General features: G+C 35.8%; 2 protein-coding genes across 4 annotated transcripts in view; both read left to right on the forward strand.

Annotated features, from left to right (window-relative positions):
- The window catches only part of inpp5b (inositol polyphosphate-5-phosphatase B), a 28,279-nt gene extending 22,521 nt beyond the window's left edge, over positions 1–5,758 (forward strand). For all 3 annotated transcript variants that reach the window (XM_088933514.1, XM_088933515.1, XM_088933516.1), the window contains 4 exons: positions 93–177; positions 1,301–1,428; positions 1,885–1,996; positions 4,739–5,758. In XM_088933514.1, the coding sequence (XP_088789640.1) occupies positions 93–177; positions 1,301–1,428; positions 1,885–1,996; positions 4,739–4,836 (423 nt within the window). In that variant the 3' untranslated portion in view covers positions 4,837–5,758. The remainder of the gene's footprint in view (positions 1–92; positions 178–1,300; positions 1,429–1,884; positions 1,997–4,738) is intronic.
- Positions 5,759–7,895: 2,137 nt separating this feature from the next.
- On the forward strand, positions 7,896–26,616 carry mtf1 (metal-regulatory transcription factor 1). The gene is made up of 11 exons (XM_088933517.1): positions 7,896–7,994; positions 9,804–10,274; positions 14,527–14,765; positions 18,089–18,220; positions 18,487–18,560; positions 19,217–19,350; positions 19,588–19,665; positions 19,795–19,897; positions 20,922–21,496; positions 21,846–21,912; positions 22,996–26,616. The coding sequence occupies exons 2-11, from the start codon at positions 9,852–9,854 to the stop codon at positions 23,457–23,459; spliced, it is 2,289 nt and encodes a 762-aa protein (XP_088789643.1). The 5' UTR covers positions 7,896–7,994; positions 9,804–9,851; the 3' UTR covers positions 23,460–26,616.
- The last annotated feature ends 1,082 nt before the right edge of the window (positions 26,617–27,698 follow it).

A 27,698-nucleotide genomic window follows, 5' to 3' on the forward strand; every position in this document is an offset into this window, starting at 1 on the left:
GGTAGGACATGAATATTTATATATAGCATAATATTGTATTTGTATTTGTGTCCTAATGAACTGTTGACTTCATGTCCAATTATCATTTTTAGGAGGATCTCTTTCAGCAGCCAGGACTGAGGTCTGAATTTGAGGAGATTCGTGATTGCTTGGACACTGGGATGCTTGATTCTTTACGTATCCTCATTTAACTTTTTATGTACCCTTTTGCATTGTTGGTTGGTCCTCCTTATAATTACACATCTGTGAGAATTTCTTCATAGAACCTCAACACATCACAGAGTAAAGTTACAGCAGTACATCCACCACACTGCTGAGTTACCTACATTTTTATTTTACCTTTTACCTTTTATTTATCTTCTCACTGGTTTTAAGAGTATGAGTTCAGTGGTAGTCTGCAGTTCAAGGCTGAGAACAAAGATATTCAGTGGCAAACAGTTTGATTATTGCATGCAAAAGATCTGCTGTGTCATCAAGACTTCTAAATTTGAGTAGAGTTTAGAGTTTAGTGTTATCTTAGTAACACATATTTCAACATGCAGAAATTTCTGTATGTATAAAAAGATACCTATCTGTACTTCCTCATTCTCCCTATGTGGGCACAGGGCTTGCTGTGATCTGAAAAATAGAGACACAACTGGCGATTCCCATTTGGGATTGATATATATTTTAAAAAATGCAATTGTACTTTTTTTTTAAATCTAAAAGGTTTGTTCATCCAGTGTAAGTAAAATTTTCATACATTACATAACTTCACTAGCTCGCCCTAATTCTTCGAGTGTGGAAAGACCATACTGTATGCTGTATGAAACAAGGACACAAGGGGAAATTAATTAAGTGCCTTCAGGACTGAAAATTGGAAACACTACCAAGCCACTTTGCTGAAGCTGACTCCATGTGATCTTCAGAATCACGAAGAATCAGGGATCACTTTAGCTGCTAAACAACACTTAGCTACTAACAAGCAAGATCTGAAAAGGTTCTCCTCGGTTTTTATTTTATTTATTTTTATATTCCCATAGTGGTTTTGAAAAATAATTTCTGTTTAAAAACTGACGGTTCATAGTTTGGTCTAACTTGCGAATTTGTTCAGTGCTTTGTGCAGGCTTTGTCATGGTTGAATTCACCATGAGGTATAAATATGTCACAAGGGGCAGCCTCTCTAGGCCTGTGCAGTGATCAACTGTTTCTTGAAGCTTGTGGGTGAAAACTTTGCTATACCAAACATGTGAACGTACAGTTACATTGTCTCTGAGGACAAAAGGTGCCGAATTGTTCCCTTAACCCTGGTGTCCTACAGCGGGCAGTGCCCACTCAGTGGCTGAAGCTCTGCTCCTCTTCCTGGATGCCCTTCCGGAGCCTGTCATCTGCTACTCCTTCTACCAGGAGTGTTTGGACAGCTGTACCAACGTTTTAATGTGCAAAAAGGTCAGTTGGCTCTTCTTTTGCTGTTCATTTCACCATCAGTCTCGTTATTGGTATTGTGTAGATCCTCCATTTCCCCTTTTAAAAAGAGGTCAGATTGTCGGAGCCTGGGGCCTCCAGGGTGGTTGAGCTGGTGAAGCTATTCACCTGAGCGCGGGCTGGTCTGGATGATCATGGGTTCGATCCCATGCTGTGTGTTGTCGTGCAGCAGAGTAACGTTCGTTTACCAAATCTGAGATATCCGGTAGTTTTGTGTTCTGTAAGAGAAAATGAAAAGTATTGTTTTAGATCTATGATGAAGCACAGGTGTGAAAAAGAGATTTATGTGTACAGCTAACACACAACTAAGGATTATTTGCTTTTCAGTGATCTAAAGTTTTGCCGTGTAAACCACTGGGTAAGAGAATGAAAAAAATCCATGTGAGACTAATTCATTTTTATTTGTTGTGATTTCTTTAGGTTATCTCTAAGCTACCTCCATGCCACAACAATGTGTTCAACTATTTAATGGCATTTCTGCGAGAGTTATTAAAGAATGCTGCGTACAATCACTTGGATGTCAATACACTCGGTAAGGAGGAGGGAGACAATAGATTTAGGTGTTTTATCTGTGTCACTTATCACAAACCAAAGAGTTTTTTAATTAGTGGATAAAATGATCGATTAAAGTGCTTACCGAAAGTGCATCAATATGAAAGCTATTTGTACAAACAACAATATAACACCACACAAACTGCAACTGATAGGAAACTGCATTAAAAAAGTATAATTAATTCAAAAATATTTTAGCTATGTAAACTACTTATTACTTCTTCATTAATTCTACCACCTTCACTTGTGTTTTCCTAAGGTTTTATTATGGATTTAAGTCCTAAATGTATTTTGTCCTTGAAATTTTTGAAAGAGGAACTTGTGTTTTACATGCATGATTAAAACCTTGCACATCTACCTTCTAACGTGAATTCCTGGAAACATTTTCTCAAGTGCTTTTATACAACACCATTAAAAGGCAACACATTTCGCTTTCAAAGCAAATAATTGCCACTTTTGAATATGTGAAGAACCTATTTTATTACATGTTGCTATTGATATGATGAAGACTTTGGACATAGGGAGAATATAAAAGATATTTCAGTTCTGTGGTAGAATTGTAGCTTTCAGGAGGTTCTGGGTTTTAAAAATATAGAATTCCCCAGGGAAATTTTCTAGTGCAATATTGGCCTACCTTTCCACAGTCTGTGCTGTGTAATAATACAAGAACTCGGGAGAGGAAATTAAATTACAAGAATGCTACAAATATATATATCAGTTGATATTTCACTCTTAGAGCATGGTTATTTTTGTAAGGCAATTTTATTCTTGATTGCATTTTATATTATTTTTAGAAAAATGTATTCTATGGAAGGCCAAGAATTATTCACTTCTGTAGAGGTTTTAGGTACAGATCTACTTGCAGAAATGTCTTAATTTTTTTCAGTTAATTATTATACAAGTATTAAAGATGTAAGTTTTCAACAATTTTTGACAAGTTAATTTTGCATTTGGAAATTGCAGAAATGTGACGCAAAAAATCAGCATCCGGTTACCCATAAATGATGGAGCTTTCCTTTTCCTAATACAATAGAAATGAGAAATTTAATTTTAATGAAGTTTGTGACAAAATTGTTTTATTCTTTATTACATTCGGTTAAATGTACCTTTATGTAATGTCCACAAATGCATTTTATTTATTACCTAATAAAAATAGCTCTGTATTTTAAACTTTAGTAATACATTGCATAAATCATCAATTATTATTGCAGTGTTCAGATTCTGTATCAACTGCATATACTGAGTTATTTTCATGGCGTACTCAATGCTTAGATCCAGAATGTCTACAAGTTTAGATTATAAAGCTCTATGCTATTTTTTAAAGGCTGACTAGTGTGACAGAAAAAATAGATTGTTGACAAGAAAATATGTGAAGCCACAAAGAAAACACTATCTGCACACTGACTTCAAAATATTTCTTTTCATGGTTTAGTGTGGCTCAGATATGTGTTGTTGTACTATTAACCAACACTGGCCTATCTGGCTCATATAGAACAATATGAATTATTCAGGAGCTTCAAACCATTCCAGCTACAGTGGTGTGTTTAATCGTTGTTATCTGCTCCCTTTATTTTTGTAGGGACTTTTCCATTTTTTAGCATTAGTTCTAAAAAAAGGTTTCTAACTTGAATACATTACATCTAATGGTTACACCTAACCTGTTCTTTTAGAGTTTTGAATTCTGAAGGGGTGCAGGTGTTTAAAACAAATATCATTAAACTGTAAAGGGTGTGTAAATTAGTTTTTGTGCTGTACTCTACATTCCTTAATTCACCAGCCTTTAGAATTCAGTCAGTACATTCTTGAGACCTATTTATTCAGGATTTTGGTCATGTTGCATTTCAATGCTCAAGTTACTTAATCATGTGAATTCATTTGTTTTACTTAATGGTTGAAGAAACTGGAATACAATTTTTTTCCTTCCTGAAAGACTGTGCTACTAAAAAACTAAATTAAGGCTGATTTAATTCTGATTAGTATTTTGGAGAAAACTCTAAATGTGCATGTTTGGTTTTATGGGTGATCTTGTTAGATGTTTGAAGGCTTTTTTGTGAAATGCCTTTGAGGAAATAAGTCCAAAATCATTGTTGTGGGGTCTAAACAAACTTGTAATGAAGTTCTATCATAGTAGCCAGTGGCATCCATGCACAAAAAATGTATTTCAGACCTGAACCAAAATCTTTTATATTCTATTTAAATAAAATTAAAAGATATTTTCTTTTTATAGACAGACATGGCAATTTGAATTGTGAATCAGTTTTTACCGTATCGCTGTAGGCCTTATTCCTGCATTAGCAGGGAGAGGTGGTGGGGGCGTGTACATTTTCCTCCAAAGAGTGCACTTATTAGAACGATCTGCCATTTTCTACCACCCAAGTATGAACCCTGCTTGCAGGCCGGTGAGCATCAGTGATATAACCTCCTGAGAGCACTGCAAGCTCAGATGACGTTTTGCAGCAATCCAAAACTACTCTTGCAAACTCAGACCCACCCAACCACAATAGCAGGGGAATAATCTGTATTAACGTGTGTGTGTTTTTATTTCCTCTGTGAAGATGAAGTCAGAGCATGGTGCTCTTGCACACAAACAAATTGGCATCCTGCATGCACTTCAAGGGACTACTGGTTTTATTCTGTAAATGCTTGGCATTTGCATGAAGGATCAAAGATGACAGGATTGTAGACATTGATAAATTAACTTGTTCACCTCTGTCGCCCCCAGCATCTATTTTTGGTGCCTTGCTGCTGAGGTCACAATCGAAGCAAGACATCACGGAGAAGAAGAAAGCCCAGGAGTTCATTGCACATTTCCTCATTTAAGGAATCCTTTCCCGATTCCCTCAACATAGCAGCAGAGATGTGTATCTTGTAGTGCTCTGTACAGTATCCGATTTATTTTTTTATAAAGCAAAATTCAGAAATGCACAGAAGTCATATGTATAGTCCTTTTTTCATACCCAATGTTTCCCAGCCGAGCTGGGTTTTAAAACGAGCTGTTTGTGTATTGCTTTAAACAGCGTTTAAAAAACTGACATTTTGTATGTTTTTTGTAGTAATTATTTAAAGGGTAATTAAAAGATGTTTTATTATTCTGTTGTGATTTGTAAAAAAAACGTTTTTGTATAAAGAGTGAGTGTTTTATTATAATATTGGGATGTAGCAGTTTCTCTTAAGATTGTAGAGTCATTTTTGAAATAAACTCTGCCCACAGGATTCTATGCAATTGGAAGATTTTGCAGAGGTACCTGTGTACTACCAATGACATGAACCCTTGTTTTTGGCTCTAGAAGGATCCTGAAGCTGTGCATGAAAATATCATGTTCTACAGCCAGACAGTAATTATATGCTGTTTGTGTTAATCCTATAATGCAATCAGCCATTCTGTTTGAGGGAGATATCTAAAGAACAGTTTGCTTACACAAATCCTGAATGGTTATTATATTGTCTCATCAGTTATAATTCTATTCAAGCCAACAAGTGTCAGATGCTCTTAAGGTTGAAGCAGTGTTTATTTTAACGGGCTCACTTACCTCTTTTTTTTTTAACCCTCAAATGAATTTTAAATGTTACCAGAAAATTGCATCTTCAGTACATGAACGTTAAAGATGGGGAACAATTGCTAGGATATTAGGGTTTAGCTCATTTCAAGCTGATAGAAATGAAATGTCTTAATAAACATTTGTGAAACCTAAATCTTGATCTTGATGCTGTGTCCTGCATAAAATTAAAATTGGTGAAAGAAGCCTTGTTTCTTCTGTCAGTGATCAGTTTATTTCGCATTCTGAAGCCTGAGCTCTGACTATTATTTACCTGTAGCTCCTAGAGTGTGACATTTGCTTTCATATCAGTCACAGATATTGCAATAATAAGAAAATACATTGGTCACCTACTGTACATCATGAGAATGCCTTTGCTTTTGTGTAAAATACACGTTGGGTGATGTAGCCATGTCTTTTCAGAAAATACCGATTGCGAAAAGAAAACTGCAGTGTTGTTTTTGGCTACCACTAGACTCTCGTTGCAGTATTTAATATCCAAGAACATTTTTTTCTTGCACGGCAAATGTGTTTCTAAATGAACAATATAACAACAGATAACTAACAAGGTGAGGCCATTAGACCTATTTTGTTCCTTTGATTACTAAAGCTTTTCAACTGCTTCCAGAAAGATGACAGTCAGTTTTTGCAGCTTTGATCAGCACTCAGTTCCAAACGCCGAGAACTCTTGGTTAATGAAGCTACTGCTATTTCCAGTCCAAAATGTTTTGTGCTCTTAATCTCCACTTCTATGTCTGTCATTTCATTGTTGATCTTTAATTAATCCCTTAGTCTCGCCAGACTTTGCATACTAGACTCAAATTCCTTGGCAATCTGTTGAAGACTAAAAATATTCAATTTTCAGTTCTTACCAGTTGATAGCACAATTTTAGAATAATTTCCATCCAGCCAACCCATTTTTTAACAGATTCATCCAATTTAGGGTGCGGGGGAGTCGGAGCTTATCCCGGGCAAACAAGGGGAACGAAGGATACACATGAAACGGAACGCCAGTCCATCGCAGTAGAATGATTTCTTTCTGTTTAAATTCTAAACTTTTTTCTATGTACCAAGGTATTCAGTCTTTACTGTTCAAATTTCCCCCACAGGTGGCAGAAGGGGGGAAATGCGCATAAAATTCTATAAATATGACAAAAAAATTAAAGTTCTCTTCTGTACAGTATGTTTTGAGATGTTTGATGTCTGTTGTCGTGTGGTCTATAATTTCTCATTTGAGAACATTCAGAATGTTTCAAAAGGGGTTTGGGGAATTTTCGTGTGTGTCTGTTTGGAATACATTAGTTTGTTGGCTGTCATTTAGTGCTGATTAACTAGACAATTATCATTTCTGAGTAAATAGGGCCTGTGTGACCATGTGTTCCCTTTAACTGCAATCAGATTAAATGTAAAGTACATGAGGAAAAAAATAATATTATTTTTGTCCTAATCTGATGTTCAAATAAAATGCTACAAATTGTAGCCATTTTTCTTAAAGCATTGATAACGTTGTGAATTTGGTTGCTATTGAACGGTTGTTTAAAAAAATCCCGTGACCCACCCTTGGTTGAACCACCAAATCACGTGAGTAACGTGACGCAAGAGGCGTTTTTTAGAAAACGTTCAAAAGTCCCACAGAGGGGAAAATACGTATAGTATTCTGTAAAAGATTAGTGAATATCAATTTAAAAGGTTATGTTCTGTATGTGCCGAGATAGATATGATATCTCTTTTATAGGCCTAAACTGAACTAAATTAAACTAAATTTAATTTGCAGATTAGCAGAGATAACCCTGACTACTTAGTCACATCTTCAGGGAATTTTTTAATTATAGTAGACAGTATATAGTGATAACAGTAATGTTAAACAATAATATAAAAATAATGCAATTTCACTGAAAGCTATTGAACTATATCACAGTAGTCAGAGATGACTATAATTTTCGCGATAATGTTCTGTCTACAGCTATAGTATTAGCCGCTACACCCTTGCCTCTAATGAAACACGTGCATTATCCATAAACACATTATAGCTCTTTTTGCAATGAGGACAAAAACGTTTTTTTTTCCCTCTCTGGCACAGCATGTGATAAAACCTTACAGGTGGATATAAAAACACGTAGCGGTTACTATGACAACCGGTTAGTTTATTGGGCAGTGTTAGCCTTCTCCTAAAAAAAAAGATAACGCTTTTAAAATGTTTCTCGGTCGATTAACAAACTTTCGGGCGAGTGCGGGGTTCTTTTTAAACGCGTGTTTATTTTTTTAAAGTTTTATTTCACTTGAAAGCGATAGCCTGTCAAACTCGGCCTTCCCAGGATGCCTCTGTGAAAAGGAAGCTGAAATGTGACGTTGTTGTTTTAATCATGGTGCCGCTTGGGAGGGGAAGAGAAGAAATCGCCAGCAATCCGAAAGACAGACCTATTCGGCGTCTCTTGAACACCGGTAAAAATCCTTTGCATTTCTGTTAAAGGGAGGCCGAAAAGGAGAATTTGATTTCTGTACTCCGGTCTTGTTTGTGCCCGATGTGACTCTCACGTTAAACGTCTCCAGCCATACAGCCACTGAAATGATGCCTTTCATGTAGCCTTATTGGCCGAGCTTTCGTTAGAACATCTACAGTAACAATAAATTGTTTTGTGAAGGGTTGTTTGCTCCTTATTTGCTTAACCGCCATTTCATTTAGTACGAAAGTTGAAGTTGTTTCTTGACATCAGCGATCTGTCAGTTAGATTTTTGGATTCCCGTGAGTAAGATCCTCTCAACAACGAACACCCCAGACTAAGTGCACAGACAGGAGCTCACATTATTCCCGATATTCAGAAAACTGGAACATTAAGCACTGCGTCGTTAACAACACTGAATTAAGTAACGTTGGCTAAGTGGGTTACTGTTTGGAGCGTGTTCAACAGAAACGGGAAATACTGTATATATACTGTATATGTCTTACAATTTGTAGACAACCTAAACCTTCATCCATGTACACTGATGTTGGCTACTACTTCTGCCCAATTGATCTGAAATTCGGTATTTTTGTGTTGTCCTGATAAATGGCTTCTTCTTTTGATTTATTTGGGAGGGGGTGCTTCAAACTTCCAGCATTTTCGCCTGTAAAAGCAATCGTTAGTTAAATCTGGAACCCTTCAAGAGACGTACTGTCTCTACTACTGTACTACTACTGTACAGAGAGAAGGCTGATTTTTCCTAAGCGAAATTAAGGTATTTTGTGTTGTTTTGTTTTATATTGTTGTATGTTTCGCTCGTGTTTTACGTGGGCTTTGAAACTAAGTTGCGAGTTGTACACAGGCCAGAAAAGCAGCCTTCCTTTTTCACTCTCGTCCTGTCGTGGTAGATAGAGACCAAGAAAACGTGTTTTTTTTTTAAAAAAAACATTCGTAAAGCGGTTGATACAGTAGGTTGGGAATACGTTGTGATCTGTTGCTTGATTGATCGGTTGGAGAGTTTGGAGGTCTTTACGTTCAGAGTTAAATAGGAATTTGTGGATCTGTGGGTATATTCCGAATGCACATACTCGAGGATTCGAGCTTCGGTTTACTGTGCAACAAGAAATTGAAATTAAAATAGAATGAGAACATGTTCAGTTGTCAGTACTGGCAAGTTCCTTTGGTTGTGTTTTGCAGTTGCTTACAATGTGTGTGAAAGTTGTGGACCAGCTTTGATTTTGCCCAAAGCTTTAGCTGTGGTTGTCCTATTTACACTTTAAATACTCCGCAAATTAGTTTTGTGATTTGCAAAGTAACAATTCTTACACAGCTGTCCTGGGAATCAGTAAAAATGTATGTTCACGTTGATTTCCACATGCTTGATAATGACTACAAAGTCAAAAAACACTAAATCACAATTATTCAAAGTTTTGTTAAGTATGACAGTGAAATGGTCATAAAGCAATTTAAATTTTCCCTCTACTGGAAACTGAAATACTTAAGTAATACTTCAGTTTCATGATATTGTACTTATTCCTTCCTCTATTTGCATAAGAAATTTTATCCTTTTTGAGTTAGCCAACCTCAGTGGTATTTTTTAATTCTGTTGAAGTATTTAATAAATTAAAAATCGAAATAAAGAACATACTTCTGTGCTTACACCCTGGTTTCTCCTGGTTCATATTGGCATTCTCATGCTGTTTTGATGTAATAATTTTAAAAGGGCTGGATTTTCTTTTCTGGAAATCCTAATAATTCTTCAGATGAAGGTTGACTCCCAGCTCAGTCTTTTCTTCCTTTTTTTTTTCAGAAAATTTCAGCGCTGTGAAAGTCACCTGGCACTGAGCGACTTCAGACCATGGGTGAGAATGGCCCACACAAGGACATCATGTATTTTGAGGTGGAGGTGGATGAGGATGAACTGACGCAGGAAGAAAAGATGGTGGGCTTCGATAAGAATGGACTGATGCCCTCCTCCTCTGGTACAGTTTACGATCGGACCACTGTTCTCATTGAGCAGGATCCGATAAGCTTGGATGAGGAGGAGGAGGAGGATGGGCAATGTGGGCACGACAACATGACTTTTTTAGCAGAGGGATCAGAGGAAGGCTTGACTTTCATGGCCGATCATGAAGGAATGTCACAAGGATATGTTCATCACACAATCTCACCTGATCAGATCCAGTTTACTATCAACCCAGGTTCTACTCCTATGCCAAGGAATATAGAGGGGGCAACCCTAACCCTGCATTCAGAATGTCCAGAGACCAAGCAAAGAGAGGTACATAAATCTTTTATTCTTTCTGTATCATTTTTCCCCACTTGTCCAAGTTCCCTATTAAAGGAATATGCAAGGATCCCTTGAGCCAATGGTATCAACATTAAAATCATGTGTTTTTAATGGCTGGTCTTTACAGTATTAATCGCATGCATACAAAATTAAAATAATGAAACCAATAGGTAATGGAGTGTTTAACAGCCCGTGTAGGCTACAGTTGACTGGATATCACTGATCTTTTATAATTTTTCTTAGGGGAATTTATTTAAAATCAAAAACAACTGATAGTCAATATTCAGATGAAGAATGTGCTATGATTCCTTTTGTGCTTAGCTAAGGCAGACCTGTTTGTAAAATTATGCAGCACTCAGAGTTGTCAAGTCATTTGCTTAAACCATGCCATAGGCACATAAGCGAGTTCAGAAAAATACAGTAGCTCTCTATCACTTTCATTATAATGGAGGTGAATACAGAGGACATCTTGATATTAATTGGCTGTGCATTTTCTTGCGTGTTATTGGAGTGTCCAGAATATCAAACCATAAAGAAGCAATAATTAGAAGAAAGTGTTACAAAAAGATCCCAGAAAATGAGTTCATTCTAAGGGGAGAGTTAATTTGTTTTTGCTGAATGGAAAATGAAAGCTAGTGATTTGCATAGCTTGCTGTACATCCCCTGGGCCCCCTCTGCTCTGCGAAGGTTTATGATGGATCTTCTGCCACCCTTTCCATGTAAACATAATGAGAAAAGGGATTACCGTTGACAAGTTCTCATACATTAAATAATTATAAGCTTTTCAGTGACTTAACACTAGACTTTTTCCATGTATTTAGCACTTCATAGGCTATTGTAAATGTACAGTAGCTTTGTCTGTGAAGAGCTGTTTTGTACTGTATGTACATGGTGTCCTGTTTGAATGTGTAATGTCTGATTTTTGCTTGGAGATCTTGCAGCATTTGATGATAAGATGTTCGATACCCAAAAAAGAAAAAGTGTCGTCTTTTCGAGCCAGGGTTGATTAAGTATTTGGTTTTTGTGATTCAACAGTGTGTGCAGACTAGAAAAAAGATGGAATAGTTTTGTAGTACAGTAGGGTAATATATCCTACACATCACCAAAAGAAGCAATTTCTGTGTGTTGATATTGTACAGGGATCATTTGTTTCTATAATTATAGAGTTGGCAGGCAAAGCGCAAATCTGCCTCCATCAGTATTTGTTAAATTGATTGGTAAAGTGTGTATTTCCTCCTCAGATCAGAGCAGTGTTGTTTCTTTGCTTAAGAGGCATTAGAATATTCACAGTAAGTCATTTTCAGGGGAAACATAAGATGTCATAAAGGCTGTTCTTGTACTTAATTATCAGTCTCTCGTGTGTTGAATAAATGAAAATGTAATGTCTTGCTCAGGCAAAATAAAAGTGTTTAGCATGTTAATTTTCATTCACCTTTGCACGGTTTTGCCTGGAACTTCATTGATGTTTGACGTTAAGTGTATCTGTTCCATTAAGATTTAAATCTACATTTATTTTTGCTTCTTCCATTTCAAAGAAGACATATTGTCATTTATTGCAGATTTTATATTTTTTAATCATGATTTTCTATTCAGGTGCTTCAAAAATTTGATAATGTGTACTTTCAAAAATATAAAGATACTGATCTACCAAACACTGAATGGTCTGCTGAAGCTGTGAAACCTGATATATAGTCTTCATAACATTATAGGTCTTTTTATTTATTTTGCCAAGTATTCCAGAGAAATTAGAGTACTGGGATCATATTCCATGATTTACTGTAGTAAAGTATCTTTTACTAGCTGAATTAATATACATTTTCAATAATTATTTCAATAAAGATAGTCATGTGACTTTCCTCATTAAATATTTGCTTTATTGTCAGGGAAAATGTTATTGTAGTTTTATTACAGTATGGATAAAAAATCTTAGGTTTTTAAACCTACAATATCTTGCTTGTATCGGTTTTCAACATTGAGATAGAGTATCTTGTTTAGTATTATAACTTTGATCAATTCTCTTTTTCTGTTTGATTAGAGGTAACAATTAGAGAGTTGAACTGAGAGTTACAGAATGCATGCACATCTATATTGATCCTACAAGTGCAGCTTGATAATTTGATGTAGATTTATCTAAATTATACTGGAGCATTCAAAGACTCTTAAGATTCATCCATTAGCAAAGACAATTGAGATCTTCAGTGTAGCAAAGAAGGTGGGGGCTGTATTTTTTAGAGTAATGTTTAACTTCAATAGTTTCCTCCTAAATGTTACTTCAACCATTCTATATTTAAGATGTTATATGGATCATAGGATTTACAGCCAGTTAAACTGAAAGGAGACTTTTACAGGATAATTTCTTGCACTTTCTAGTTCCTACTCCTGCTTAACCAGTTATAATGTATATTATCTGTGAGTAACTGATTGAAACTTAAAATGTCTGAAAGTTATTATTTCCATTTTGGCTTGGAGATTGAAATAGAACCATTTAATTTTGAACACACCTCAAACATTTATAATTATAAATGTGTCTGTAAAATGGTCTTCTTGTGTCTTGAAAAGCAGTAGACTTGTTCAAACGTGTTTATTGCTGGTTGATCTGGATCAAAGTAGGAAAGCAAGAGAAACCCTGGTATAGCTTGTGCATTTAACATTGTAAAATAGTTGGTTTTGAACCAAGACATTATTTGAAAGAAAAATTCTCTTATTGCTTAGTTGGATTGTAAAAGGTCTTTTAGCTCTTCTCTCAAATTGATCTTAGATTAATTTTAAGGATGTGAATAGTCATTTACTTGTGCTACATACATATAGATTGCATTCCAAACTTAAGAAATATGTGCTCTCTAAATGCAAGGCTCTTTTTATTCTAGTGTATTTGTCACCAACATTCCAAATGCCTTAAAGCCTTATAGGATGAAATCGTTTTTTGTGGATTCAACTTTGAAGTTTTGGTTTTTGAGGGTATCCGTTAAAAATCCCCATGCTTAGAAAAAACCTCAAAGTGCGGTTTGGGGGAGAATACTTTGCAATTAATCCCCAATTAGTGGAAGGAAGTTGTATACTACCACAAATTGAGATCGCATATAGAGACTAAGAACCAAGAAGTAAGTTTTTGTGTGTGTGTGTGTGTGTTGAAGTGGTCGAATACATGCATTAATTGTAGAGTGTACAGGGCAAAGAGTGTGACTTGTTTTCAGCCCTGGGGTGTGCAGCTGAGAGACTGAAGCTATTGTTGAGAGCGAATCAGCTGGGTACCTGAAACCAGGCCAGCTCTCGGCAACTGAGCTTTCTGGAAAACTGCTGTGCTCTGTCCCTTTTACTCTGCTGAGAAGAGCTGAGTCATTAAATTCAAGATCTTTACAATTGTCAGAGCAAGTCTGAATTCTCATTTGCAAGTTCTTTATTTCTCCTGTGCATAAATGTTTTATTAATCAGTTACTTAACATTATAGTAGGCCTACTGTGTGACTTTAGTCTCTGTACAGAGGATATCTAAACCATGTTCATACTTTAATTAGACACTTTAGAAGTGATCCTGAACTGTCCATTTTAAAAGTACTATTGAAATAATCAGGATTTAATATTTTTCAGGAAAGAATATTGTTCAAAACATCATTCTGTTACAGGAAAGGCCCAGAATGTTCTCTTGGGTAACCTACAGTGATGCAAGACAAGTTTAGGCTATTTTAGTTAATACAGTATTTATGGAAAGCAAACCATCAGTTAGGAATTATGGCCAGGCAACTTTGAATACCCATTTCAGATCATGTATTGTACTTGATACTTTTTTTCTTCTTTTATAATCATTTGATAAAGTCCTCATTATGTGCTGATATGTTTCAAAGGGTGCAATTTGTTTTGTTTTCAGAAACGTTTATATTCTCATGCATGCAGTGAGACAATTTAACCTACATTAAAAGAGCATTTATAATGTTTTACTATATGTTGGGAAGAAAGATTTTAAAATTTACTGTTTACTATAGTTTCCTTTTATTTGCTTGGTTTTTCTCCAAGAAGACTAGTGGATAGCATGTTTTTTTCTGGCTATATATAGAGTACCTTTATACTGTGCTTCTCTGCATTGTTTTCAATACACACCACATTTTGACTTTGAATTTTAGTCCTTGAAAACGTATTCTTCTGAACAATAAATGGTTTGTTGAAATTGTGTGTCCTGTGTATTTAACTATGTACTATAGTACATACTATATGTGTATGTAAAAAAAAAAAATTCAAATGTTTTCCAGGTTAAAAGGTACCAGTGCATGTTTGAAGGTTGCACTCGTACCTACAGCACAGCAGGGAACCTGCGGACTCACCAGAAGACACACCGTGGGGAGTATACATTTGTCTGCAACCAGGAAGGCTGTGGCAAAGCTTTCCTTACCTCCTACAGTCTGAAAATTCATGTACGAGTTCATACAAAGGAAAAGCCCTTTGAATGTGATGTACAAGGATGTGAAAAGGCATTTAATACACTGTACAGGTGAGGCAGTGGTGTGCTTCTGTCTTTGAGATTAGGATTGTGATTCAATGTAGGATGAACTGTTCTGAATTCGGAATGCTGCTGAAGGGTGGAAGTGGTTTTAAATGGTACATGTGGAATTTAATGCCAAAACTTAAATACTCTACTGTGAGTCGTGGTTTAAAGTACTGGGACGTTTCCTAATGAATATTCTTTGCCCTATTTTGGCACTTTATTTAGGTGGATTGAATTTTATTCAGTAATTTGTTATAGTGTGCTCATTGACATTGTAGTAGAATGTTTTGTATGATTATCTCTTTGATACAAATGGGTGTACTGGCACTGGAGGTTTTGGTTTGTCTTCTTAAAGTACTCTGTGATGATGGACTCTTGACCACTTATTTCAAGGCTGTTGTGGTACTAATTCCAGTTTATCAGTTGTGGCTTATCCTATGCTTAAAGCGTTCACTATTTCACGTTAGAAAGCTGTTAATTGTGAGAATTGTTTTCAATGATTTTTTTATCTTATTTGAATCATCAGTTAATAATGCTGTGGAGAAAGGCAGGTGGCTGTCTCATATCATAAGTAGATGGCTTATACAGGTTCCACATAAATTGGTGCTTGTGATAGTCTCTTTCTGTATGTCTTGAACTTTTGCACTTATATAATATTTCCTCTGAGTCTGAATTGGTTTTAGTTTACTGATCTTGAAGCTAAATGTATTGCAACATAAGTTAAGGCTTCAGGGTAGGATATTGATGAGGGTTTTTATTCAAAATAAAGCCTGAATGTTTCTGAATGCTGAGTCCAACCTGGAAAGGGTTCATTTGCTTTGTTTCAGGTTTTGTTTTGCTTAGACTCTGAACAAAGTTTATTGTACCATTTTATGTTAAAAATGAATAAAAAGGGGGCCTATTCGTTGGTAATGCTTAAGGCTCTATTGGAAGTACCTGTTAGCATACTCTGAAAAGTGACAAAAACAACACTAATGACTGCAGTCTAAAGATTTCATATCTTTCTGTATAACCACCTATGTGTCTGTAGGTAGTTAATGGTGCATGGTAGGCACATGGCTTTAAAAAAAGATCTTATCTCCTCAAAATAAATGTTTGCCTTATGATGAAGATGCTTGGTACGCATTTGAGAACTTGCCCAAGAAGCAGTTCCATCCGAGACCGAAATTTTGACTTAATTTTCCTCTAATGAATATCTTACTCCATCACTGTCAGTTTGAGTGAAAATACGCCAATGTGAGCATTAATGGCATTCTTAATATTTTTGCTTTTTAAAAAGTAAATGGGAAGAAATGCTTAATGTCTTTATTTAGGTTGAAAGGTAATGAAAGTAGGTGCAGTGGACTTCAAGCTGATTAAAGTGCTGTTTGTCATGTTCTGTACATGGGCACTCTGCAGTCACTTTTAATTTAACATGAAAGCATTAATGTTATAAATGATTTATAAACATTGTACAAATCTTTTATCTTCATAACAGTAGTTTATGGATGTTGCATTGCTGCAGTGCTCAAGACTACCATCTGATTTATAGGCTCAGCATTTAATGCAGTTTTAACTTATAGCAGGAATCCTTGTCATTGTTTACTCTGCAGTCACTGAAGTGACTGTTATATTAAAGGGCTGATTTAAACTAGACCGAATTTCTATCAGTTCCCTGCTTATCAAAGGAAAAAATATAAGCCCTTTCTCCTATTCTATATTTTTAATATTCATGCAGAAACAAATCAGAAATTAAAATGCCATTTTTTAGAGTAAAATAGGCTTCAACTATTACATAAAAAGAAAAAAATAGTCTTAAATGCTTATTAATTTTTCAGTTTCAATGAATTCTTAATTTAATGTTTTTTCTGTATTTTTCTTTTCTGGTTTTTGGAAATACTACAGAACAATGTTTTTCCCCCCATTGTTAGTCTTTTTTTATTTTGTACTGGGTATTAAAAACATTTCTTCTCTTTGATGCATTCAATACTTTAGTCCTAATTGCTTAAAACATTCACAGGCATATATTGGCATTGCAGTAGAGACAGAACATTGTGGAGCAATTGATAATGTGTCAGTTGTAATTCATCAGCAAAATCAGCCAGTGCTATAGTGTGTTGTCCCTCTTAATCTCTTTCATTTCCCATATCAGAACCATGCGGAGCTGCAGTGTCATATTTTATTGGTTTTGAAAAGTAGTGATTATTAATTAAGCCTATGTACTTGAAGTGAAAACAGTGGGACCTTAAAAGTTTAATAAGATTGAGATTCTTCTTCCCCTAAAAGCCCTTCATTTCCAATCTTGGAAGGAATTAGTCAACTTTTTTTTTTCCATTGGTTGTGAAAAGCAAGAGTCTCACTAGAAATGTACGCTTTAAAGGTTATGGTCATAAACATTGAAACATTGCTCCTAGGAGGGTCAGTAGCTTTTGTGATGTAGTTGGTAAGCATCCAGTACTGATGTATGACCTTCAGAGACTGGCAAAAACCTTCAGAGCTGATTACTTCACACTTCATTAGGATGGTTCCCTATCGTCATCAAGATTCACAGCCTTTGAATTCTGTTCTGCACTCTAGGGACTTACAGTATGGCATTCCAAGTGAAATAGCTACTTAAAGCAAAAGGGATTCGTCTGATAGTTTTCTTTCTGAAGGGGACTCAAATGTTCTTGATTTGATAAAACTGAGGAGGAAATAAAAGAGCTTACTGAATTATATCGCTTGATAAAATATAGTATAGTTGCTCTGAAAAAACACATGTAATCCAGTTCAGGCTGTGAGCTTTGCTATTGTATGCAATAGTGTGGTCTGTACCAAATATTCAACTATCCAAGTGAATCTGTATTGACAGTATAACTATATTACCTTGTGTTGTGTCATCTAGAATAATTCATTGTGTCAGTAAAATTATCTTGGATACCTTGACTGAGTGTTACAGAAAGCAGTTTCACATTTCTCCTTTAATCTTTGTTTCCCGATAGAGTCATCTGAAATACTGTCACACCATTTTGCTGAATTTTACATGTATCTAATCCAAGACTTTCTGATGACTAATTGTCCTTAATCTGTTTGTTTCTACCCAAACATATTTGAAAGCATTGTGTAGTGCTTTGGAAAAGCCACCTGCATTTATGTGCACTTTTACACCATTATGCACAGCTATTTGGACCACGTTTGTTGCAAAAATGGTTTTAATGTAGTCATTATTTCAAAGGAAGTTAAATTTAATCCCAAATGTACTTGTAGTAATCCCATTGAGTAGTAATCATATTTGCAAGCTTTCCATTATAATAACAGTATTTAGCTGTGTCTATTTCAGAAAAATATTAATCTCACTGGTATGTTTACAGATTGAAAGCACATCAGAGACTTCACACAGGGAAGACGTTTAACTGTGAATCAGAAGGATGCACTAAGTACTTTACAACTCTCAGTGACCTGAGGAAGCATATTCGAACTCATACAGGAGAAAAGCCATTTAGGTAGGTAAAGGTTTGTTTTTGTGTGCTTTATTGAATTCTGCCTGTGTTTGGTAATGAACTCTAAAGAAATACCCTGAATTAAAACCCTAGTTGAAGTGTTAGTGAATTATTTTTCTTTTTTGTAGAAGAAATGCCTTATATGTGATGGTCGGGCAAAGAGACTATTTTCTTGGTTCGTTTTTTTTGCAGAATGTGTAACTGTTTTCTAAACGTTTGAATGAACGAAGTGCCCTGGGAGAGTAATTACTTTGGTGTGGTCTCTCTAGGTGTGACCATGACGGCTGTGGCAAAGCGTTTGCTGCCAGTCACCATCTGAAAACGCATGTCAGAACACATACCGGTATGTTCAAGGGTGCTTTTGAAAAGTGTGGTTCTATATTCAGCTGTTTGTAGCCATTTCATGTTAGGTTTGAATGTTCTGTTGATCAGTGTACTGATTTAATAAATCATTATGATCTGTGAATTAGGAATTAAAATTGCACTCATCTCAGCACTTTGCCGTGTCAATTTATGTTCAGTACATTTGCCAGTGCCTGTTTTTCACATGACCACACATGTTCAAGCGCATTTAAAGCTGAGAAAAATAAGCTTTTTTTTTTTACAATAATGTTTATCTTAAAAAACGTATACTTCATAAAGCATTTGCAAAATATTGGCATTGATTTTGTCAATTATGTTCTGCATGATTATCTGGTCTTAAATATGAAACCAGTGCTGCAATTGCATTCAGTCTGCATAACATGGAAGTCAGACATCATAATCTGCTGTCTCTTTTTCAGAAGTGGAAATTTCCATTTCATCACTAAGATGTTGCTTTGCGTGTTAAGCATTTCTCGTATTTCTGGAAATTTTTTAAAGAAAAGGTCCCTACATTTTTGTGATGTTCCAAGTCTCATTTTCTTATTTAACCAATGGCATGTGCACCACTGTGTAAGTCTAAACTCTGTTCTGTAATGATTCCATGAGGTTAAAGGGTAAATGTTCTCTAACTTGCAGGAGAAAAGCCCTTCTTCTGTCCTAGTGATGGCTGTGAGAAGACTTTCAGTTCTCAGTACAGTCTCAAGAGTCACATGAAGGGACATGATAAAGGACAGCCTTATGGAGGGGCACTCAGTCATTCCTTGTCTGAAGTGAGTTTTCTTCCCCAAAGATTATAATAGAACACATATTGGAGATGGGTAAATTTATATTAGCTGGTTTAAGATGTTACAAGAATATAATCTAAAAAATACAGATGCGGTCTTTATGGCATTTCAATAGAAAAGTAACTTCTTAAACTTTATTTTGAGTTCAACAATTGTGTCTTAAATTGCTGTTGTTTTGACCCATTTTCATGATTCTTTTTTTACTTTTCTTGGTTGTTACAGGATGCAAATCATTCACTTTGCCTCAGTGATTTGAGTTTAATTTCCACGGATACTGAACTGAGAGAAAATGCAAATAATGTAAGACTTATATTTGTTTGTTTAAACTTTTTACAAAAGACTTGGTTAATGCACACAGATGCAATACTAATATTTTTTTTAATTGTTTGAGAATTTGTTTTGAAAATTACTGTCCTTTTCTGTTTTCAGTCTCAAGGCCTCGATCTAAACAGTGTTACACCAGTGAGGGTATTTGAACTGATGTTTCAGAGTCCGGAAAACAGTGTTAGTCAAGATGATGCTCACCCACATGGTAAGTGTGCCAGTATTAAACGTCTTACATTGGATATACATTTCTGATTAACAGTAGTACAAGGTTTAACTACTATGCTAATGAGACGGTTAATGGCATTATCTTAAATAGACTTAATGAAATTGGATTGAAACATGATTTTTAATTTTAAAACTAAAAAAAAGCATGGCTCACAGTTTTAACTCCATGATAATTGTAGCAAATTATAGGTGTTTTGTCACAAAACAGCCTGGTGATGTAATGGACAGCTGAATGCACCTGAAGGGTGATCCTTATGCAGGAGAAGAGTGCTGCTGATCAGGGAAAGCGATGTGAGACTGCAGGACAAGAGCAGGCAGGCAGGCAGGTCACAGAGCTGTGGGTGCACTGTGGAGAAGAAAGGCAGAGGTACAAAAGGGAAATCCAGATAGAGTTGTCAAGCAGGTGAGAGGCCCAAACACAGGAATCGGGCAATCCAGGCGAAACATGGGAAACGAAGCGGGGGGTCAACCTGGAAAAAGAGTAGAAGGCACTGGGGAAAAATCCACACAAGCACGGTAGAGACAAACACCATGTCACTGATCCAAAGCCAAGACCAAGCAGTACAATATCAGCTAAAAGGGAGTACCCGCTCAGTAATGAGGTAAGTGCCATTTAGTTACAGCCCAGTAGTATTGACAACCTGCCTGACTGTGTTGCCATGGGAACAGGCAGGGTGGACAATGGATTGTGAGATTGACCGCTGGCCCTGGTGTTACATGAGCTGGAAAGACATGCGCCAAGACATTGACAGACTTCAGAAAGTTAAAATGGCGTCAAGAGTGTATGTTCATTTTAGGCATACCAATAACAAAACACTTGAACGCTGCGATATTACATATGCCAGTTTTAGGTCGAAAATTTGATTAGGTAATGGCTTTTTTTTACCCACTACGGCATGTAGTATTTGGAGTATTTATGTTTTATATGTTACATATAAGGCTTTATTTGATTTTTTTTTTGCTTGCACGAAATTGAACGTTGTTTTTATTTGTTCTAATTACAGATGCATTGGCTGAAACCTTCAGTTCTGAAAGCGCACCTGCCTCTACTGCTCAGCCTCCTGCTGCAGACTCCAGTTCGCCCATGACTTTTCCCATGCCATATCCGTCATCATTGCAAGGCAATGCCCTGGAATCCTCAAAGCCAACACCTGCGCCTTCAGCACCCCTTCCGAACGCGTCTGTTGCCAACAGCTCACAGCCAGCTGTGTTTGGAACTCCTCCCAACGTGTTGCAGACACCAGAAGTGCCTGTCCAGTCCAATTCACAGCAGTACCCACCAATACAGCCTGACTTCCTTCAGCCAACAACTCCTCTCTCTCAGCCTGGCCCCCAGGGGCCCCCCGCAGCAGCTGTAACTAGTGCCACCACCACCACAGCCCCTAGCACAGAGTCGCTGCCAGCCATGGTGCAGACTGTGCCTTTAGCTGCAAACCCTGTCTTGACCAGTAACCCCACTATAGCAATTACGCCCACCCAGAACACCACTATTTTGCAGCCAAGCATCATGATGGCAGATCAGAACTTGCAGTGGATATTAAATGGTGCAACCAGTGCACAGCAAAATTCAGAACAAACGGTAAGTCTTGTGCTGTAGAGCCGTTGGATCATTCTTCTGCACTTGTATTAGAAACTGAAAAATTCCAGCAGAAATACTCAAGTTACAGACACTTTTTAATTTATATTCAATTTGGATGATCTATTGGCAACATTCTGTAGGCAGTTGGTTAGTCCAAGTCAAGACCTTAGTCCAAGTTTTAGACTTAGCCGTTGTTTCTTTAAAGAACATCTTGGATATTTACTGGGCTAGTTCCATCAACTTTAAAACTTGGCTAACATTGTCTGATGGTATTCACAGAACTACAGATGTACTTTCGTGAATTGTTTAAATAGTTTTTATTTTTAATATGCAGTATTTTTCCCCCCAGCAACATCAAGGCCCTAAAGTTGAAAAAGTGTTCTTCACTACAGCAATACCAGTTGGAGGAAATTCAGGTATGTTCAATTTTTTTATTTCTGTATAAATGATTTAGAGTTTCGTAATTACAAAGTGTGAATAGTAAAAAAATGTATTGACATTTTGTATGTGTGTATGCTGAATCCAAAAGTTAAATACAATGGCAGTATTAAGTATTAATCTATAATTTGAGAAACATAACTGTCATATTTATGGCTTTGATAATAAGGAAATGTCAATATACGGTAAACCAGATTTTTTAGAGACAATTTCTCATATACGGCATACAGCAATATATTATACAGAAGTAAGCCACTGATAACATATAACTGTTTCCCAATATGGTAAATGAATTACATGTTTAAAAGGTCTCAAATACCACTGAAACATTTGTTGACATCTTGTCCTCTCTGTATATGTGAAATGTCTTGAAATCCAAACCAGACTGACCCAGCATTGATATCAGTTAAGCTTCCCCAGTCATGTGGTTTTCTCTTTTGCCTTGTCAATCGTCTTAAAGTGTGCCAGTTCAGCATTCTGTGGTGATGCTTTGTGTTTGACTAACAGAGTTTCTGTTCCTAGCCACCAACTTCATATTCTAAGTCAGGTGTTCCCAGTTCTGGTCCTGGGGAGCCGCACACCTGCTGCTTTTTAATATGAGCACTCAGTAAAGTAATTGAACCCTTAATAGACCTTATAGGTGTGATCTGAACTTTGATTACTTTCACTTCCTAAACAGGGCAGGTTGCCTTTTAACTATTGGGTTTCAGAAGTAACTTCAAAGATCTTCAAACCTTGAGGGAAAAAAAAAAATATTGGCTCAAGTGAAGAGCTCTGCTGCAATAAAGCCAGATATATGGCCCACCAGGACTAGGCTTGGGAGTACCTGCAGTAAACTGCCTTTTTTCATTGAAATTGATATATCTACCTCTGTACATATTCTACATTTTTAAAACAACCTAGGTGTGAGGTTATTGTATGTACATCAAGGATTTTATTTGCATAGTTCATGAACTTGTCACTACCTTTAAACATTAGGATGAGTTCTTTTTGACTCCAGTTGGCTTTGTATTATTCCACTTCATGTAGCTGAGCTAATTGCTTTTTTTGTTTTGTTTTAGGAAATCCAGTTCAGCAAATAGGTCTAAGTCTCCCTGTCATTATTATAAAGCAGGAGGAGTCTTGTCAGTGTCATTGTGCTTGTAGGGACTCTGTTAAAGACAAGAACTCCAGCAAGAAGGACGGCTTGTCTGCACAGGCCCCCGTGCCAGCCCCTCCCCCTCCGCCATGCTCTTCTTCCCCACCTTCTTCCCCTGCAAAGAAAAACGAGTCCCCTCAGAGCTCATCGGGGCAGGACAACCCTGCACCTCAGCCTCAAACGTTCCCCTCCACTTCCGATGAGCACGGAGGCCTATCCCAGTCCCATGATGCCCAGAATGACACTTTGATCAATATGGACATGTCAGATTTCCTCTCTCTTCAAAGTCCCGAGACGCCCTCGAACATGAGCACTATTGAAGCGCTGTTGTTGGTTCCTGACGATTTTACCCTGGGTGGGAGCAGCAGTGGCAACTTTTCCAAGTAGTGTGTCTGGTTTGCCCTTCGGTGTTTTTGGAGGTGTTGTTCCTTTTTTATACAATTATTTTGTTCTCACTTGTTTCCCAAAGGCTAATTTTGTGTAGACATGTTTTATATTTCCTTATACATGAATGCCCATATTACAACCTGGACCATGGTGTTTCATATACAGTACATTCTGATTTACTGCATATGACTTAAATATACAATTTTCGTTAATGCAAAGTGTCACCTGAGGAATGCAGAAATATTAAAATGAATATTCTGTGCATTTTCATAGTGATTATTAACATAAAGCATCATCTTAACAAAGGTTATTGAGCTTCTGTAGAATGGAGAACAGGCCCAAGGTGGGAAAAGGTTCAATTCGTAGTCTCAGGACTGTTGAACTGTTTTAAATAGAAGCACAAATCAGTCTCAATTTGTGCCTTTAAAAATGCATCAGACAACATTTTCATACTGGATATGCACTTTACCAGCTAGCTTAAATAAGCAGTTGATGAAAACCTTCAGTCAGAACAAAAAAGTCATCATCCCCTTTCATGACTTAAGGGAGCATCAGTGAAAATGAAACGGAGATGACTGTGGCGAGCTGTAACTTGATTAACAGTTCTATATGAGGAGTGCTGAATTTGTGATGGTTCTGCCTGCTGTCCTTGGGGAAACAGTCATTTTTTCCAGTTCTGTTATGTATTCTCAGGTTACGTGCAGTAAATTTGGCAATTTATGTATGCAAATAAATGGAATGTACTGTGGGCTTAGTAAACAATCAGCTGTATGGCCAAATTTCATTAGATAAAATATAGACTGGAACAACAATCTTATTTATCTCAAATTAATTTTTCTGTAAAACGTCATATTAAATATTAACAAGAACATTAGCAACAAACCTAAACCAATTCACTTTTTAAAGTATGGAATTAGCTTCTCCTTATTCTTTTGTAGCTTGCATGCTTATGCAGCTCCCCACTCAGACCTTTTATGAAGAATATGTTCTCAATTTTCTTTTTAAAAGTTTTTATGACGTTTGGTCTTTGGTCCATAAAAATCAATTGTGTATAAATTAGACATAATTTTACATCTAGTTTGACACCTGTAACTACAATTTGACTTTTTAAACAAATTTCCAAGCCGATACAACCATTGAACAAAGGTACATATTAAGGTTTCTTGTACATGTTAATTTATAAAGTTGCTTAATATACAACATTTAAATCATATAACTTTCTGGACAGTTCTGTTCCAAATTATGGCCTCATCATTATTGGCAAAAGTCTTATTAAAAGGTCTCATTTGTGTTTGAATCTCTGTAATTTTAACTATACCCAGTTTAATATATTATAGTGTCATTTTCTCGGTACATTTACTAGTCATTATATGATTTGCCCTCCATTCCTTCCATTTTCTTGGATTCATAGTTTTTATTCATAGTAGAATTTTTCTGAATAGGTTTCCCAGTTCTTTCATTCAACAGTTTCTAACTATATACATATTTATTAACTATTTCAATAACAAATACAAATTCTATTTAGGACATTTAAATGTACAGAAATAGATGGTACCACATACTGTGAGGCAAAACAAAGTTAAATCTGGTGATTTTGTAACCACTATTTGTGACCACATTGCATTAATTTGAGTTAGATCCTGGAAATTTACTTTTAACTGTGGTTTTAACAGTTAAAGGAACTCTTACAGTAATGTTATCTAGTTGGTTATGCAGAGTATGCATTTATTTGTATATGCATTAAAGGTCAATTTGAAATCAGAATACCTTTAGTAAATGTGTGCATTTAACATGCCAATTCACCTCTGGTCAAAGTGTTTCGAGTGTTTATTAAAACTTGTATATGCATATAACTACTTAGAGTACTTATTATAAGAGATGTGAGCAAAAGCTTAAACGAATGTAGAAAGCTAATTGAAACAACAAACTTAACCAGAATTTATAAGGTGAACTCCCTGGATTTCAAAATGTGAATATTAACCTTACTGTACAGTACCTATTTGATCAATCCTACAACAAAAATGTAACCAGTTTGGTTCTCCATTCACACACCATTGTATTTATGGAACCTCTAAATGGGAGAGCTTTTTTTTTTTTTTTATTCTTTCAATGCCAATACATCATGGTATCACATGTATATATTATTTGCAATACATTGCATTACAATAGAGCATAAAGTGGCTTATTGATACCAGAGGTGTTAATGGCATGTACCTAAATCCACTGTTTCCCATCACTTGACAACTATATTTGAGGCCAAGAATTACCAGAATTGCTTGAGACCTGATGTGGGACTTTCACATGAATCTGTTTTAAAATACTTCCTAGTCAGATCCTGCAGATAAGATTTAAATGTAGGAATTCTACATAAGGTTTCTGTCTTAAGTACTTAAGTGTCCCTTCTACCCATGCCTGATTACAATTTGCCATTTTTAACAGTTCTTTATTAAATTCAAGATCCTTGTTTTGCTCTATCTTTTGTACATATCTAGTCTAATGTAATATTTTTAAACCTGGTACAAAGGGGATAAAAATAAGTTAATTGCAATTAATCATTACATGGTAAAGAAGTTTCATTTCAAAGTGCACTGCCAGTCACAATGTAACCTCACATTTCTCGATAACATTTACGTTTTAACTTGGCATTTGACAAATTGCATGCTAATATTATGAATTGCTGAGGACTTCAGGTTACTGTTCAGTTTCTAAAAACTGTTCATTCCTTTGGTGGGAAATGATGCCTTTTTTGTTATTTTTTTAAGTTTTTAAAAATGGATTTGCTATTACAATAATCCCTATGCCCCAGTGTGACTACACAATTTCCACCAAACTGACCAAGGCATCCTCCTGTTGTTACTACTGTAGCAGGCCCATGCATTGTTTTCTTTTAAGTTATTCTGTTAATTTAACTGGAAACCTAGTCAGTCACCGCTAGATATAAGAATCTATATAAACAATAGTGACTGTAGATTACAAGCATTGAAGTTTCTCTGATACTCTGTTCAGTTTTGTTCTCATACAGTATGTTGTTTCAGAGGGCAATAATCTATGCAACCTTTTATAAACCACCAACTTGAAAGTTTCACGGATTGCATGCATCAAATTGTATGTTTAACTATTTGATACAGAAGTCCACTGGTAAAGAAAAAAATAAAAACAGGAATGTTCATTGGATGTTATTGTATATTTCTAAATATTTTGAACTACCTTTTGTGATAGTGGTACTTGAATAATTAGTTTTAAATGGTAATCATCTGGAAACTAATGAATGAGTGTATGTTGCCAAACGTTTCATATAATTCCTATAGCCTGGGAAAAAAATCTGATGTTTTGTTGCTGACTGCAGTGTTTTCTCTCATTCACTGGAAATTCAAATAGATTGTTATTGAGATGCCTATCAAAGAAATAACTTGTACTTTGCAAAAACACATTAAGGTTTAAATTTCTTTGAGATGATTATGGATAATTGGAAATTGCATTTGTATTATGATAGTCAAATGCATTGAAATTTGGTTCTAAAATACTATATTTCAATAAAAGGAACAGAAAATAATAAAGTGAGGAGACAGACTCTGAAAATGTGAATATTATAACCCACATTATTTTCTGAGGCATAAAAGTCCTAATACATTTTACTGACTGTGCAGCACTACCAGATTTCAGTCTACATTTTGATTTAAATTGATTCGGCTAAATTAGTTGCACACAGAATTAATGGTATTCTATAAAAATGTTCTGCAATACATTTTCATATTTAAGTAATTTAGGCTTAATGAGCAGTAATCTTGATTCATTCGGTAGCTTTTTTTTTGTCTGCAATTTAAGTTGCCTTTTTTCCTATGCAAATTTCATAATACATTGAATGAAGTGGTCTTTCCATAATGTCTTGTCATCATTATGTGAAGTGAATTACCAGATTTAAAAAAGAAAGTTGTAAAGCTAAAGGTTTGCTTAGGCCAGTTCAGGAAAATATTGAAAGCAAAACTACACCCAGCACAGCAGTCAAAATACAGTTTTTACAATTCAATTGGCAACTTGAAAACCAAGGACGATACTTTAGCTCATTTGCATTTTTATTAATTTTTGTAATTTTTTGGGTTGTTTACTTATTTTGTATTTTGTTGAGAGCTTCTGCATTTCTTCACTCTAGAAAAAAACAATGTGAGTGAATAGTAGTATAGTTTTGCATCTAGATGCAGATAAACACCAGAAAAAAGTATTACAGACTCAAAATCAGAA

This window comes from Atractosteus spatula, chromosome 14 (assembly GCF_055471065.1).
Source record: "Atractosteus spatula isolate fAtrSpa1 chromosome 14, fAtrSpa1.hap1, whole genome shotgun sequence".
NCBI classification, from domain to species: domain Eukaryota; kingdom Metazoa; phylum Chordata; class Actinopteri; order Semionotiformes; family Lepisosteidae; genus Atractosteus; species Atractosteus spatula.

Excerpts from the sequence above, each read along its gene's own strand:
- mtf1 (XM_088933517.1), top strand. The coding sequence starts at position 9,852 with ATGGGTGAGAATGGCCCACACAAGGACATCATGTATTTTGAGGTGGAG. Across the intron at positions 19,351-19,587 it reads TCAGTCATTCCTTGTCTGAA|GATGCAAATCATTCACTTTG; the intron begins GTGAGTTTTCTT and ends TGGTTGTTACAG. Across the intron at positions 19,898-20,921 it reads AGATGATGCTCACCCACATG|ATGCATTGGCTGAAACCTTC; the intron begins GTAAGTGTGCCA and ends TTCTAATTACAG.